The sequence below is a fragment of the Malaclemys terrapin genome, chromosome 9 (assembly GCF_027887155.1).
Source record: "Malaclemys terrapin pileata isolate rMalTer1 chromosome 9, rMalTer1.hap1, whole genome shotgun sequence".
Lineage (NCBI taxonomy): Eukaryota > Metazoa > Chordata > Testudines > Emydidae > Malaclemys > Malaclemys terrapin.
This window is the reverse complement of record NC_071513.1, coordinates 94,809,528-94,827,005: the sequence shown is the minus strand read 5'-3', so window position 1 is coordinate 94,827,005 and position 17,478 is coordinate 94,809,528. Positions and strand designations below refer to the sequence as shown.

Below are 17,478 nucleotides of genomic sequence, written 5' to 3'. Positions count from 1 at the left end.
AAAGTCAAAGTAGCAGCTACAGCTGATACATTGTACATTGCCTGCAATGTTCATATTCACAATGAAATTGCTTACATTATGAAGCAATTATCATGGTTTAAAATGCCAATAACATTTTGAAGGCATAGATGCCTTGGGTTTTCCATTTGCAGAAATATTTCTTTTACTGCACCTACTTGCCTAATAACTTTAACTTTTTAGATACCTTAGGTATTTTACAACCCTCCCATGTGTGATCTTTGTTAAAAAAGAACAACAACAACGAACTCCAGAAAGAATATTTACTCCATTAGAGCACACTTTTACTCCATTGGAGCCATGATGACCTATAGCCATTACTCAGTTAGATTTGCTCAAAACATGATGGGTGAGCTCACATTTATAATCTTTCCCCATATACATTTTTGACAGCAGATCCTCCAGCTGTGAGAGAGTAGATCGTCGCATTCTATATCATTGTGAGTTCATCACCTCCTTTACAATCAATTTATACCCTTCAGGAGCAGGATCCACCCCTGCAGTATTACTTCTTCCAAAATGCTACATATATCATTGTCAGAGGCTGTTTCTGTTTTTCCATGGATAGGCTAGTGGAGGGGGTCAGGATGGAGGTAGTTTGAACTCCTTTCTTTTACCTTCTTCAGAAACCCAAGCATCAAATCCTCTGCTGGTGCAGATCAGTTGACTTCAGTGGAGCGGCACCAAATAACACCAGCAGCAAATTTGACTGCAAGCCACAGGCTATCCATTTGCTGATCCTGGGCTTGATTCAATAGGCTTAGGATCAGGCCATCTGTGAGGTTCTAAGAACCTCTTGTGTTGTGCTAGAACATCCTCACCTCCCATCAGAGAAAGTGGGAGTTGAAGGTGCCCAGTGCCTTGCAGGAATTAAACTCCAGGAGCGCACGAGTCCTGAGGTCATTCTCCAGACAGAGTTCTCTCCACAGCTGCATGACAGCCCTAACTCTTTAAAACCAAAAAGTCATTACTACCAGACAACTGCTCAGTAGCTTCTGAAAAAAGATGTGGTGGTCCCAGTCCATCTCCTAGAGAAGTTGCCAGGCCTATCAGGAAATCTAGCACCACAACTGGCACCTTTTTTTAAGCAGTCTCAGCAGGACAAGCCAGGGACCGAATGGGCCACGGAAACTGAAAAAAGCTAATCAGTTCAGCTAGTTTTTATACATTAGCATAGAGAAGCTTCCTTTGCTGTGGTGCAGGGTCCTTCTGTTCACTGTATAAATGAGAAAGGACTTCAGTTTCCAGAGTTGTGAATTCACTACCTTTCACTGGCATTACATTTACTTCAAAAGCAGACTGTGGACCTGATCTGCAAACAGGTAGTTATTGCATATGCAAAAATGCTCATGAAATCTTGTTACTAATTTGCACATTTATAGCTTAGGCATTTGAGTATGCAGGACAGCTAGATGCATAATTGATAGGTTTACTTTCATATATATATACACACATACATACAACCAATATAAAGCATTTATTACTATATTAAGCCACTGAGTGTTTTGTTTCTGGGCTACCTCTGCTGAGCCAATAAATATTTCCAAAGGCTTGACTCCCAGTATTTACCTTCATTTTCTGTAACATCTTAAAGGTCATACCGAATTCCTTTTGCAATCCATTTTATAACCAATAACACAAAATGTCCCTTCCCAAACCTCGCTGTCAGCAAACAAATACCATGAAGCAGAATGATATCTTTTTTTTTTTTTGCACCATTCAGAAGTCCATTAGTTTGGTTTCTGTGGTGTTAGGTAATGAACGTTCCTGCAGCAAGGTCAAATTCCATTTTACATCAAGTAACTATCTCTTTTCTCATGTATGATGCATTAAGCATATTTCTTGCTTGGGGCAAACTGTTTTATTGAAATTGTTTTTCTTTGTTCTTTTGTACTGATTGTCCATAAGGACTATAAAGATTGTCTGCATGACATCTTTTTTTTTTTAAATTCAATGCATAATTGTAACAATGGAAATTCATCTGATGCTACATTAATTCCCCCCCTAATTACCTTCTCTGAACAGGGAAACTACCTGTTATTATTTACATAACAACATAGGTTTCTCTTAGTCACATGGAATTTTACCTTCAGGGATATACACACAGGGTACATGCAGGGCGATGACAGAAATAATGTGAGGGCATATTGTTCAATCTAAGCTGCAAAGACAAATGGAAGCATGAATAGCAGAAGTGGTAAAGCTCTGAAAGTAAGAACTTTACTGAAATAAATTTCTGAGATGGGAGCCCACAAAAGAGGTCAACAGCCGTTGCAGATACATCTAGCTGAGTGTTGAGTTGGGTTAATTTGCAAGGGCAATGGATGTCTTTGAAACTGATGAGTGGTTAAGAGAAGACACTAGTCTTTGGGCTGGATCCTCAGCTGGGGTAAATTAGTGTAGCTCCATAGAAGTCCACGGAGCTGTACTGATTAACAGAAGCTGAGGGTTTGGCCCCTTGTGTAAGGAAGATTATGAAATCCTAATAGACTTCCTTTTGTGATGAAAAACAACTGGAAACACAGCTGTCCTAACCCAGGACAAACCCAGATGCTTTTCCATCCCCTGTTACCAATGTGATTTTGATTGAGGTCCATCGCTACATGGGCACTGTTATGCTGACAGGTACTGGTGACTTCATGGGTCTCTTTAAGATTGCAGGTGAATGCACTCCTCAAATAACATAACTCTGAGGATAAGTTAATCACAAGCCCCACACATACCCTGTTTTCCCGAAAATAAGACAGTGTCTTATATTAATTTTTGCTCCCAAAGATGCGCTAGGTCTTATTTTCAGGGGATGTCTTATTTTTCAGAAATGAAAAATGCCTTATTATCGGTGGATGCCTTATTATCGGGGAGGTCTTATTATCGGGGGGATGCCTTATATTACAACGAGAGGCAAAACTGTAAGTAGGCCTTATTTTCGGAGGATGTCTTATTTTCGGGGAAACAGGGTAGGACTAAAGGGTTGTGAACCCACCCAGGCGTTTAGACTGAGTGGGCAGAGGGATTTTGCTGAGTAGTATGTGAGTAGTGCTGAGAGACAGAAGAGAGAACACACGAAAACTGAGAACAGGCAAGAATGGAGGGAGACAGAGGCAAAAGCAAGAAAGCCAAGCTGTAGCCTGTGAACACAGTGACCCTGTGAGTGAGGTTTTGCATCTGGTGTTGGCTAGAGGCTTGGGACTGTAAGCTGAGAAACTGCTCTGTTTGTTCTTGGTTCCTCCTGTGTACGGAGAAGCAGGACTTTGTACATTCCTTGTAAATACACAAGATTCCATCAAAGAAAATACCAGACTCCATCAATTTCTACTCCCAGCTGCAACGTCCCCAGGGCCCCACACTTTGACTTGTCACTTGGGTCAAAAAAGGGCAACAGGCATAAAGGATTTATTGCAGGATTTCCAAAAGTGCTCAGCGTTGGCCTAATCCCGCTCCCGTTGAAGGTAAGGGGAGTTTTATCATTGACTTCAATGGGAATGGTGTTAGCAACAGAGTGCTTTTGATTATTCCAACTTTAATGTCTGTGAGGTGGAGGTTAAATACAGAGAGTGACAGTAGCTGGGCCACTGTTGGTGACAGTAACAGTCATGTGCAAATTTGAACAAAGATCTGCTATGATTGAAAGTAGTTTGTAACATCTATGAGACAAAAGCTGTATTTACACACACTAAATCCATTAGACTCGGACAGAGTAGCCTATGTCAGTCGCAACTCATTGCTCTCCTAAAGGAATAAAACTGCTCCTGAATCCAACAATTTCTGATTGCTCAGAAGCTAGGTCAGTTCATATGTAAGCACACACAAATATTGATGTCTGAGAAAGAGAAAGAGCTATATGATGGCATGGTGTGGTTAATAGGTTTAATCAGCATGAGTTTGGGATGAAGATATTACACACAAGCAGCATTCAAAATTCATCTAAGCTATACCCCCAAAGTGACATCAGCAGCGCAAAAACTCACCAGAACAATTTCATCATCTCTTTGTTGTTTGTTGAACCATTTTCTCATCTTGTCTTATAATTGTGCTTGCCCTTAATTTAAGCTTTTGAGACCCAAAGCTGCCAAATGAGCACCACCACCATTCCTATTGCTGGACCCAGGGGTCAGGCAGGGAATTTCCTCATGCTCTGGTCCCATCATTGAGTTGTGAATCCATGTGAGACCTGCCCCCACAAGTATGGGGCACCTGAGTTGCTCATTCAGGGAGCCTGTCCTTTCTGTGCACTGAAATAGACAGGGGTCCTGTGGAAAAAATGAACAAGGGGGACAAATTAAGATTGCACAGGCAACCTTAATCCTGATATTTCCTAACATTTGAGTGCTTGACTTTGCAAACTTAATAATATTCTATTAAGGTAGTTTTGTGTGTGCAATTTCCTAGGTTTAAAAAAAAATTGAAAAACTAGAAATTCCCTAACATCATATTGACACCCATAGGTTTAACAGCAGGACTGGAGCCCTTAGCTCCACTGCACAGACCTTTGCCACATGAGCTAGCATGGTAATTGATAGCAATAGCAGGTTGTCATTTTCTATGTGGACCGGCACTAGAGGGAGATGGGACACTTTGCCAGATGGTTTCACACATATTTACTGGCAGCAAAGGAAGGGTGAGACTCGGGAATCTTGGGTTCCATTTCAGGCTCTTGAAGGTTGTGTGCTCTAGTGGGCATAGACTTTTCTGTCCCTAAGAGTTACCCCTTCTGCCCCATCTCCTCCAACCCATCCTTATCTTAGTCCCATCTCTTCCCCATCCCTGCTTCATTCTCCCAGAGTCCAATTCTCCTCACCTAGCCAGTAACAGTCTCCACTCCTCAGGCTTATCATCCCAGTCACCGTCTCCCTGGGCTCTTAATCTGATTTTATTCTTCCCCTCAACCACTAGCTCCCTGTCCTGGTCGCCTTATCTAACTGGTCCCAATCTTCCTCCAACTCCCAGTCCTAGTTTCCTTCTCTCCCCCACTCCCACAAACCTCCACTGTCCTTGTCCCAATCTACTCTCCCTGCAGGTCCAACTCTTGTCCCCTTGTATTTGAATCACACAGCTTCCTCCTCCACATTGCCTGGGCCCAGCAAGGGGCGGTCACTGAGAGCACAGGAAAGATAGTCTCCCTGTTCTCAGTTCAAACACCCAGACCTGGCATGGGCCGCAGCAGAGCTGCAATTGTAGGGAAAATCCTTCTTAGCCCTGGCCTGGAGCATTCTCAGAGTACATGGAATCTTTGGGAATTTTAGCTGATAAAATCTAAGATGTCTACTGAGCATGTGTGAACCGTGTTTTTCAAAGGCTTATAGTTGGGCCAGATAAAGGCGGATTTTCACAGGGATGGCAAAGGGCACACCCCCGGCACATGTCAAGTTCCTGCTCCAAAGTACAATGGGAAGAGAGGGGGCTGTTTAAAGGAAAGCTTGCCAGGATTGTTTTTAACGTGGGCAAAACAACATATTTCCCCCTAGTCTCAGTCTCAGCAACGGTCAAACCATTTTGGCTGAAGTTTTCCAAAAATCCTGAGGCAGAAAAATTGGCATGAAACATTTCAGCCCAAACAGTTAAAATTTGACAGTTATAAGTAAAAGAAAATTGGGTGTTACAATGGTGTCAGGCAATCTTTATAATATGCATTACCAGTCCTGCCTCTACTACTTAGTATCTATCAGTATTTAGGGCTTCATGTTCCAAGTGCTTAACTAACATAAGTAATTATTGCTCACAACATTATTATTATTCTTTATTTTTGCATTGTGGTTGTGCTTAAGAGCCTCAGCCCTGGACCTGGACCCTATTGTGCTAGGCACTGTACAAACACAGAACAAAATGATGGTCCCTGTCATAAAGTGCTTACAACCTAGGTCCCTGTGAGGTAAGTATTATTATCCCCATTTTGCAGATGGAAAAACCAAGGAGCAGAAAAGAGTTTAAGTGATTTGCTCAAGGACACAGAGCCCGTCCCTATTAATCTCCTGATAAATCTTTCATCCCCAGCACACGGCATTGTTAGGGCTATGGTCTTATCCTACAACAAAAACTAAGATATGCTCATCCTCACAGTTTAGTCTAGTGGGATATTTGCTCACACTGAATAAGGGGAAAATCATTAACTTTGCCTTTTGATATATGTTTTTAATTCCTTTGTTCATAATGAATTCCTTGGTGGGCTGCGGGGGTAAAATATGTTATACTGTAGGAATTTCCTTGCAATTTAGCATTAATTAATGTCCACTTCTTACCTAGTGTTAACAATAACATGCCTGATCTTTCAGAAACCATTGTGGGAAACTCTTTTCTTTTATTCTTTTTGAGTTGCTGAGTTGTCGAAAGTACAGTTCAATTTGCATTTTAGATTTTTAGTCAAAATTGTGTCTTGAGGGTTTTGAAGCGTTGGCAGATATTAAACATAGTGCCCTTGTCCTGCTGTACTCTGTATAATTGAGATTCCAGTTCTTGTCTTTTCATGTTTGCAAGTCTACATAGGAAAGAACACCTCATTTCCAGAGAGACAATGATAAACTTTGTGTTAGAACAACAGGTCTGTCAATCCCCATTCGTCTTATTCCAGTTAGAGTCTTAGTTAAACGCACCATGTCACTTGCCAACATTTATACTTCTGTTTTCCCTGCTCACCATCGGAGGGAATTCTATTCCTAAGGCAGCTTTTGAAAGTCAACATCTGTAAGGGGTTTTTCTGCATCTGTCCATTGCAATAAGAACTTACTGCAAGTTTTATGGCTCTAACATCCTCTGGAGAATTAGATATGCTGTTTAGCAAAACTGGCTACCGAGTACTAAGGATAGTGCATTCACATTCAAGTCACTCTGTACTGTGCATTAAGAGACTCACCTTGACTTCATCAATCAGGAAAAACCCATGTCTTTAAAGCCTAGTGGGAATGACCTTAGTGGTCTACGTTGCAGGTTTGCTATATGTCCAGGGCCTCCATATATGGCTACAATTTCTAGCAGAACTTAGCCAATCCTCTTTGTGAGAAAGGAGAGATTAGAACAAGGATTGGAAGCCAGGAACTCCTGAGGTGCAGGCCTGGGAGGCAGTTGATTAAAGGTAGAAATGGGCACTTTATGAAAATTGCACACTACTCTGTGTATTTAACAACCCCATATGCCATGGGTCACCAGCTAGGGTTGAAACCAGGACCTTCAGCAACAAAGCACAGATCTCTACCATGAGAGCTAAAGGAGTAGCTCCATTAGCTGGCAGCAGGTTATTTTCCTCTATGTGGACTAAAGGCAGACACAAAACACCCTTTGCAAGTGTGGCACATGTATACCAGACAACGGGAGTTCCGTGAAATTAATTAATAGGTAAAAGTACACAGGGATTAAAGCAAGAGCTCCTGCCCCTTCTCTGAGCACCTTTAAATGTTGTGCAGTGCCCAGTCCACCTGGCTACTTCTTTTAACATCAGTCTCCTCCTTATGGGTTTTGATGGATGAGCCTGGGTTCATCTGGATCCTGCCTTCAGCTCAGCAGGCTGTAACTTCCTTATTCTCTTCCCAGGTACATTTACATGGCAGTGCCTCCACCCCCTCACTCCTTCCTGACAGGATCACCAGGGCAGCTGAGAAAGATAATTCTAATCACAGGGTAACTCTGAGTTACTTGCCAGATAGTTGGTGATTTCCAAGGAATAACACAAGCACCCCAGGTGCCAGCTCATGCCAACGCCCCTTGGCCTCACTGAACACTGACAAATGCGTAGCTGGAAATCAGTCTGACTCACCGGTATGTTAGCATTGTTAAAATAGATATTTAGTTGATAAAAATATGTTTAGTCATGATGAAAGGCTTGTAGGATGCTGGTTGTATTGATCTCAATTATAACATCTGTAGCCTATGGTATATTGAGTGGTTGCACTGTAAACCTCTAATTCTGTAACTCACCAAACAGAAAAGCAGCATTCATTAGTGTAAAGTACTGGGTCTGCACACAAGAAGAAGGCCCATTGAATCCAAATGAGCCATTGTGAAACATCAAACGACAAAGACAAACGGATCCGCAAGCTGCATGACTTGGGTTAGCCCTAAAGGATATATAGAGTTTGCATATTACAGAAGCTACTATTACCTTTTGGAACCTAAGACTGTATCTCAATTGTGTGTGTATGTTTACCTCCTTTAACCTTGTAAATAACCATATTTTTTGTTCTTTTTCTTAGTTAATAAACCTTTAGTTAGTTAATTATAGGACTGGCTACAATTGTTGTCTTTGGTGAGAGATCGAGGGTGCACTTTACCTGGGGTAAGTGACTGATCCTTTGGGACTGGGAGTAACCTGTGATTTTTGGTGTAAGGGACCTTCTGTCACAAGGGCAGGTTTGCCTGGGTGGTGAGACAGACTGGAGTACCCAAAGGGACTGTCTGTGACTCCATGTTAAGGCTGTTATAGTGTTTGAGGAGTTCACACTTGGTACTCAGTTGGTGAAATCTAATTATACAACACACAACCAACTTGGCATATGCACCTTGCTTCTTGACAGTCTGCCCTGAGGTTGGCACTCATGGTCGTGAGCCACTCCAAACAGCTTGACAATAGTCAACAGAGTAATTGCATTAAACAGGAAGTAAATATGACATAGCAGGGAAAACCAATACGTTCAAGGTTACTGATGCCCTCCCCACACCAATGATAATTACGAATTTCCCCAAAACTCCTAGTCATGTGATTGAATGCAGCAGGAATAAAATTTAGTGTCCTGTTGGTACGTGTACGCTGTGGGGGCCCTTGACAACGTAAGAAAGCTATATCTTCTGTAGACGCAATAAGCAATTTGGCTGACTTGGTTCAGTACAGCCCCAAAGACTCTCACATGGGATAAGATGGTAAGTCCCTCCACCAGGTTTAATAGATTGTAGGTAATAAAATCCCCCAATCCTTACCCCGTGGCTTGAGGACACAGTTGGGGGAATAAAGGTCTCGCAAATAATCCCCCGGACTGACTAACTAAAAGATGGTGCACTCAAAACTCCACAAATGATCCTCCGGCTCAGAGCTGAATTCAGACTCCTCAGCAGCTGCAGTTGGCAGGCATCCTCTTCGTACACGTCAGATGACTTTTTTCGAGATGACTCCTCACCATAAAGGGACGCAGGGGTCAGGTACTAATTATAATAACTATCCTCAAATGTCCTAACTCCTAATCTCCTACCTTAGTGCTCAGATACAATCACAACTGATGGGCACGGCAACCCTAAACTAGCAGCAAGAGTAGTTAGCTGCCATGTGGTAACTGATTTATTGGGGAGATGAAGGGCTAACTCAGCCTGACCGGGGAGGGTATTTGCCCAACAAAATTCTATGAACTGTGAGTCACCTTGAACAGGGAAAGGAACACGTTTAGGGATATTGCTTCCATGTATCGAGACACAAGTTCTCAGGGGGAACCCTGCATACAGGCCTGGGACTCACAAACTCACCAACAGCAGATGCTACCCTTTCAGGGTACATCTATATTGCTAAAAAACCCTGCAACAGTGAGTCTCAGAGCCCAGGTCAACTGACTCAGGCTCGTGCTACGGGACTAAAAATTACAGTGTAGACAGTCCCACTCAGGCTCTGAGATCCTCCCCGCTTGCCAAGTCCCAGATCCCAGGCTCCAGCCTGAGTGGGATCATCTACATTGCTATTTTAAGTCCCATAGCATGAGCCCCACGAGCCTGAGGCAGTTGACCTGGGCTCTGAGACTCCCTTCTGCAGGTATTTTTTTGCCATGTAGACGTATTCTCAGTGGCTGGCTCCAGACACCCCCCTAAATGGCTTCTCTCCTTTGACAGTGCTCCCAGGGTTGAACATCTCACTGAGGATCTTCCTTATTCATTAGGCTACTTTCCCAGGCTTTTTCCTATCAGTCATTTGAATTCTTACCCCCCTTTCTCTCAGACACTGGCTGCTCCTCCTCTGAGCACGCATGCTGGTGGCCACCAGGTGCACCTAACTCCCCTAAGCTAGCAGAGGCCCTATCACTCAAACTAGTGTCTCTCCTCTGTCCCTATCAGTTGCCTAGCAACTGGACTCTGAGTCTGCCTTTGCCAACCCCCCCTGCTTCTTTCAGGGACAGCATGCCTCTCCCTGAGTTACCTGCAGACACATCCAGGACCCAGGGTAAGCTCCACAGGGGTAACAGCTGTATGAAATCTGAATGATATTACACTGCATTGTTCGAGAAACAGTATGCGACCATGTCATTAAAACTGTATTTTAATACACATGCACAAGGGACTAGAGCTACAGTTGTGTGCCACCGTAACTTTGGCATTCCCTGACTTTTGAGTTCTCAGTTATGCAAATTTAATAGGCTCTGGGTATAGATTTTTAGATAGAATTTCCTCATTTGTTTGTTAAAGACAGAAAATTCAATGGTTGGTGTTACCAGTAAATCATACTGGATTACCATAATGATCTCCCTTCTGGCCTTAAAATCTATGAAATCACTAGAATGCCTGATGTGATGAAGTGGGAATTTTCTTAACATTTTGTATGAGTACTGTGTGTGCCTCAGTTTCCCCTATGTTATACATGTTTACCTCAGTGGAGGAAAAGTGGTTTAATATTTGTAGAAACATGTTGGACTGTTGCTTGGCTGCCTGGGCCAGGACAATGGCCGGGTACTTTGTCACCTAGCAACTGATGACTGGGGGGCCTAACCTCTGCAAGAAGCCAGCCGGCTTCCATGAGTTGGAGAACAGAGTTGAGATGGAGGCCAGGTGACTGGTTTGCCTGGGAAAGACAACAAAGGAAGGAGGAGGGGCAAATGGGTGTGACTTGGGGTGGGACTGTTGGAAGCTGGAGTTTGAGTCTCAGGGGGAGAGCCAGGGCTCTGAACTCTGGGTCTGACCAAGATGGACTTAGCTGTCACTTTCTGGTTCCTGTAGTAACAAAGAACTTTCCTACACTGTGTTCCAGACAACTAATAAACCTTTCTATTTTACAATGCTGGCTGAGAGTCACTGCTGACTGCGGAAGTTGGGGGTGCATGACTCCCCTTTGGGTGTCCCATTCAGTTGGACTCACTGTGGGACGCTCATAGCATGGAACGGGTTCTGAAAGCTCCAAGGTCCATCCCAGGAGGCGCTGAAGCCAAGGAGGCTTATCCTAATGAAAGTGTGCCCTGGGAGAGTGTCACACTGAAGGGGGTCCTGCTTGGGTTTGATTCAGAGCTGTTCCAAAGCCCTGAGCCTGTGCACCTGTGATAGCCCATAACAGTGGCTTTCAACCTGGGGTCTGTGGACCCCTAGGGGTCTGCAGACAATGGCCAAGGGGTCCGCGAAAGGTTGTCATTTCCATAGAACAGTGATTTTCAGTCTGTGGTCCACGGACCCATGGGGATCCTCAGACTATGTCTAAGATTTCCAAATGGGTCTGCACCTCCATTTCCCATGCAATATATGAAATCCACAGGAAGGAATCTCTTTCCTTCACTTCTTTGAATCAGGCCAGAGTTTACCACATCAGATGTTCAGAGACTGAGGCGAGGCCTGGGGTACCATACAAAATGCACATTCAGTAACGCAGGTCCTTGTGCTGTGCACACTTTAATGAATTGGAAAGATTCATAAACTATAAAGCATGTATGTCCTGGTGCACGCTTACGAGCTGTTCAGAGAATTAGCTAAGGCTCCAGCCTCGCTTCCAAGGGCAATGAAGTCTGCCTTCATGCTGCATATTGCTTAATACTGCACGCTGCCCAGCCCCATCCACAAAGCGCAGGTTCAAAGGCTCATAGCGCACACAAATCAAAGCTGAATACTGAATCAGAACACTCTTAGTTCTTCTTCCTCAATGAGGACTATCTCCCTGCCAAGCATCAACTTAATACCCTGAGACGCTTCCAGATAGATCTTTTCAACACTCACAAAGGTCACAGGAGATTTTTGTTATAATGAGTAAAATCTATTTGCTCCACTCTCTGCATTCAAAAATGGCTCAACTGTTTTGGCTCAAACTCTCCAGGAAAAAAATATCACCTTCAATCAGAGACTGACCCTGGAAAGCAACAGCTTACAAGGTCAACACTTGAAAGTTATGAGTAGGTAAGGACAGGGTCTGAGGGTGGAAATACTTTGCCAACCTTAAGTACAGTTTCTCCTAGAGTTCTACAATAAAGATCTGCTGAGAAACACGCAGTGCCTTGTTCTTTGAGGTCTGCTCCCCTGAAGGGTTGACAGGCGGTCAAAGTCTTCCTTTCACTCATTCAAACTAACACACAGATGGAAATTAAAGGTGAAACTCACTGCTGCATCTCTCATTTGGTTGCTAGTTTTCTGCTGGCATCTGTTTCTCTTGAGAGTGGAGCAAGGAGATTCAGCTTTAACCCTGCTATCAAGCAGGCCACCCCTCTGACTCTTCTCAGCTTTTAACATTCAAATTCACTCTGTTTCCAGAAAGAATGGGGGGAGTGGCTCCCACGGTGAATCCTGCTCCAGTCTATGTTAGTTAAGTTACTCATGTCAATTTCTTCCAATGTCAAAATTGAAAATCTACATGCATTTCTAGCAAGTAAAATGTGAATGATGAAGAGAAACATGAATAACTAATGCCATCTGCCTAAAGGGTGTATCTCCCCACAATGTGCCTGTGCAATTCTCATTAGTGCTAATGAGAGCTAACCATATTCATCAAAGGCAGAGTGAGCCCTTAAGTTAGTAGTATACCCTCTGGATTATAAATGGGCTTTGCAGAACAAAAAATAAACATATTTTATACCTTCCTCTTTGTTACACCCATTAGCAATTACAGCACTGCTTAATATAATAATTTTTCTCCAAAGCTTCCTTGCAACTGTCTAAAATGAATTTGTATTAGCAAGTTTATACAAAGATATTAATTGTTATAACACCTAATGAATTCTGCTATCAAAGGTGTCTTTTTTAATAAAGATAATATATGTCAATGGAGCTGACACTGTTTATACTGGAGCAATTTTTGATTGAGTCCAGAGTCAATGTTCTATAATAAATTTTGTAACTGCTGTCAGTCTCAGTCTTAATAGCATGAATAGTCACTTAGCTTGCTAAGCACTGGATCTAATTCAATAGCTTGTGGTTTTTGGCATCATGCGCAAGTGTTCTCCAACCTTTCCTGTCTTTTGTTAATCTGCCTGTGACTAATTCACAAGTCTTTTTATATTGTTAGAGGGGCCTCTGCTAGTGCCTTCCCTGACCCCTACTGCTCACCTTTTTATGATTGATGCTACCTATTTTCACTGTGAAACGTGATCAACATACTCCAGTTTACCCTGCTGGATTACTGAATTTCTTGAGAAACAGAAGTTTTTCCATAGGTGGCATTAGCACATTGGTCTTATAGTGGCTGTAGGATTTTTTTTCTTTAAACCCGCAGAACAGATGCCATCTCTTTTCAAAAGGCTCCAGATCAGACATCCTTTCTGGCTTTCACAGCCAGGTTGCTGTAGCTCTGGGCCAAATTACAGCCTAGAGATAAGCTTTGTAATATTGTGAATAAACTAGTATTGCCAATTCATTCATTACCAATGATGTCACTCTTCGTTGAGCCATTGCCAGGCAGATGTAGATCTTCTAAACATGATCACAGCCTACTGTTTTATCAAGAAACCTATAGGCCTTGGAATATGAGCTCACATCTGTGATCCCTGCTTGTTGTGGTGATGACGTTTCCCCCGGGCTGTTTCTGACATGTCCACAGCTATTTCTAGAGCAAAGTCTAAATACTGTCTTCTGTATTTGAGATCATAGTAACTATATGCGATACTCAGGTCAGCAACTGGATTTTCTTAAATATTTATTCTTTATTGATGTTAGTCCTTGCAAAGAAATTCCCATATATAGGAAGGAGATCAATGTTGGCACGAATTAGTTAATGTGTGTGGCAACCTCAGAAGATTACTGAGAAGTACTAAATATTAATAAGAGCTGTGCATCTAATATGTGCAATGCAAACTCTAACTAAAATGTGTGAGGGCAGTGGGAAGGCTATAGTGCTGTATATGTGTAGCTCAGAGTCACCGTCCTTCCTCGCCACCTTATAGTCTCCTCTTTATTGTTCCTCTCTCTTGTTGATTTAAATATACATGCTCACTGGCTGACAGGTCTGATCCTGCAAGGTGCTGAGTGCTTCATGAGCTAAGGAGTTATGAGTGCTCAGAACCTTGCTGTATCAGGCACTTAATATTTTCAGAGCGACTGGTTGAACTCTAATGTACATCACTCATTTATCGAATCACCTATCTTTGGGGAGAACACATTGAGCCAAACATGTTTTTCTCAAATTAATGTTAGAGGAAGTTACTGTACATTATCCTGCATGATTGTAGTAATTGACTTTACATTGAGCTAAAAAGCTAGCTGTTTAAGTAAAAGCCATTTAAAATCCCCAGATGGCTTTAATTACACCTCCATTGCAATATAGGGTGAAAAATCAAATGGAGAAATCAACAACACAGAAAAAGATACAGTTAGTGAGAGGTTCAGTCAGAAAAAAAGTCTCTTGATTTCCAAACCTACTATATATGATATTTGTTTCTGGTTTTCCTGTATAATAAAATACAGTTGTAAATTATGTAAAAAGCATTAAATTAAAAAGAGAAAGCTCTTAAACCTACAAGTACAGGGAACCATTCTTTCCACAGTTATATTGATGTAAATCTGGAAACCCTCCCCCCCCTTCCCACAAATCAATCTGGAAAAGTTTGTGCCTCTCTACAAGCAGCAGAAGTCTTCCTTTGAGTTACAGCAAAATGTTCACAGTCCCCAGGATGTTTTTCCTTTAACTCTCATTTCATTTCCATGACTAAACAGGAATTTCACATGGTGTCATTACAAAAGGTTTATACAGCTCTGAATATGTTGCATTTCTGCAGAAAACAAACAGCAACTCAAAATACTATGTATTGTTAAATGGCTTTAGACTCAAATTTGAATGCGAATGATGCATCTGATCCCTCCAACTTTCAGCCCTAGGCAACTGGAGATGGTGAGGTATCAAAACCTAGAATAATCGAGGTGGGACAGTGGAAACAGTGAAGAGACTCTTAGCTCTAGTCATAATCCTGGCTGTTGCAATAATAGAGTACAAAACACTGCCAGAATTCACTACCACATCAAATGTATTCCCATGAATTAGTTAGCAAAGCTAATTGAATGTTAATTTTGCTATTGAAGATAAGTAACAATTGAGTTTATGCTGAAAAATTGATTTTAAATATAAAAAGTCATATTCTTTCCATCCCTTTGAGTTTGCCTGAGGTCATTTATAATGCCTCCTTTACAATGCAGTTTTAAATTTTTCTCTTAGAATCAGTATGGTCTGACAAGTTGAACAGCACACTTGCCATCTTCCAGAGGTTTACATAAGCAACACGTTGGCGGTGGGAGGGATTTTGAACACTTTAGGTTTTGTCTTTTTTAAAAATCAAAACTGCATTTTCCAAGAGCATCATGGAAAGCAAGAGGTCCATAGAACAGGGCAGCAGGGCCCTTCAGCTGGGATATTCTGACAGATATTTAGAAACCGAAATAAAGCTGCTGAGATTCTGCTGAGTCAGTGTGGTAAGTGTGCCCTGTTGACGCCCTCTGGGGCACAAAGGAGATGGGAGTAGCTCTACAGACTGGACACTAGGGAGACAGAACAGAGGAGGTCATGCAGGGAAACAGGGCTGGCTCCCGGCATCAGCCCACCAAGCATGTGCTTGGGGCGGCGCCTGGAGGGGGGCGGCGGGGCGCTCCGGCCCGAGAGCAGGGCCGTGACTGGGCTCGCCGCCCTCCCCGCGGTGCTCTGGCCGCCGGGGAGAGCGGAGCCGCAGCGGGCTTGCCGCCCTCCCACCGGCGCTCCGGCCGGTCGGGGAGAGCGGAGAGCCGCGGCAGGCTCGCCGCCCTCCCCCAGAGCTCTGGCTGCTGGGGGCTCTCCGCCCTCCCCCCAGCACTCTGGCCGCCGGGGAGAGCGGAGAGCCCCGGCTGGGCTCTCCGCCCTGCTCCTGGCGCTCCGGCCGGTCGGGGATTGCGGGCCCGCGGCCGGGCTCGGCGCCCTCCCCTCCCGCGCTGGGGGGAGGGGGTGGGGGGGTGGCAGGTGGCTTTTTTGCCTAGGGCGGCAAAAAAGCCAGAGCCGGCCCTGCAGGGAAATCTCCAAGGACCGACGAGCTTAGGCTGAGATTTATGTTGAATTATTGTTTATGAGTTACCAATAAAGCCAAGCCCCAGATTTGGATACTCGGGGTCTGTGTACTCTGTGGAGGATGGAGCAGTATCATTACCCATTCAAAGTACAACATGCTGTTGTAGTGACAGTCTTGTCTTGCAAGCCTCTGTGTGCAAACTTTCCATGGCAACTAGGAGTCCTGGTTTCCACTGGAAATGAAAGTAACTAGTGGAAAGGACAATTCATATCAGCTTTCCACACAGCCTAGACATTACCTCCAGATAATGCTTATGACAGTGCACATTTCTGTTGTAGGTCCCTGCCTCGTTGAATCTGGGGCTTTATATATGACAGCTGGCCAGAATACAGAAAAACAATTGCAAGATTTCAGCTGAAATTTCCTCTCTCTCCACACAACTCTAGCAGCTGCTTTTCTTTTTGAGCCTGTTTTGTGTACCAAGTCAGCAGCCAAGCGTGGCACCCACAATGGGAGGCTTTGCTGGCTCCTTTAGAGTTCTGGCTGGCTTTATGGTTGGAATTCCAATCTCCTTTTCAGTCCTTGAAGCATCTAGTGGTACAGTGTGTATTTTTTCCAATACACATCGTTATGCAATATCACAGCAAGCGATGGAATGCTGCAGACTCAAGCCATTGCTGAACCTACCCCTGGAGATGATGGCCATGGTTGTCTACGAAGTAAAATTTAAAGATGTCCAACAATTGGATCAGGAGCCTTTCCACTCTAGTTGACTGGTTTAAAAGAGGCTATGAGTGGCCCATTCTCTCCGAGGTTTCCTCAGATCTGGAACACTCACCCCAAGCCCAAACTAAGCCCTAGTTTGCTGGCCTTCGAAGCGCACAAGCCACATCTGTTTGCATGGGCTGCAGCCTACAGTGGGGTAAGGAGCTGTATGGGGGGGAGGAGAGTGCTATGTTTTGTAGGGAGCTGAGAGTTCTGCTTACTGTCAGGGGGAAGCTGCTATTTACTAGGAGTTTTGTTCTTGTAGCTTGTATCAGGGATGCTGGGGGCCTTGGCTAGGTAATCCTTTTTATTCTTGTATAACTCCAAATAAATAGCAAATAAATAACAGTTGCAATCCTACACAAGCTGGTAGTGGCTTAAAGTCATTAGCTGGCAGCTTGTTTATTGGCCTATGTGCAAACTGATTAGGTGACCTCAGCCCAGTTCTCAGCAGACAGATGTTCAAGTTCCAAAAATCCACTATTGCAAATGATACCCCCAACTGCAGTCTCAGCAGAGATGTCACTTACTGAACAGGCCCAAAAACTGAGATACCTTTTCTCACACAGAGGAAGTCATCCTAGAA

At 43.5% G+C, this 17,478-nt stretch overlaps 1 protein-coding gene across 3 annotated transcripts in view; it reads right to left on the bottom strand.

The window, feature by feature from the left end:
- LOC128843752 (calcium-activated potassium channel subunit beta-2) overlaps positions 1 to 17,478 on the bottom strand; it is a 255,695-nt gene that overhangs the window by 100,877 nt on the left and 137,340 nt on the right. The window contains exon 1 of one of the 3 annotated variants that reach the window (XM_054040854.1): positions 3,987 to 4,259. The exons of the other annotated variants lie outside the window; for them this stretch is intronic. Within the exon in view, the coding sequence (XP_053896829.1) occupies positions 3,987 to 4,003 (17 nt within the window). The 5' untranslated portion in view covers positions 4,004 to 4,259. Of the gene's footprint in view, positions 1 to 3,986; positions 4,260 to 17,478 lie in introns of those variants that run through there. 3 annotated transcript variants of the gene reach the window in all.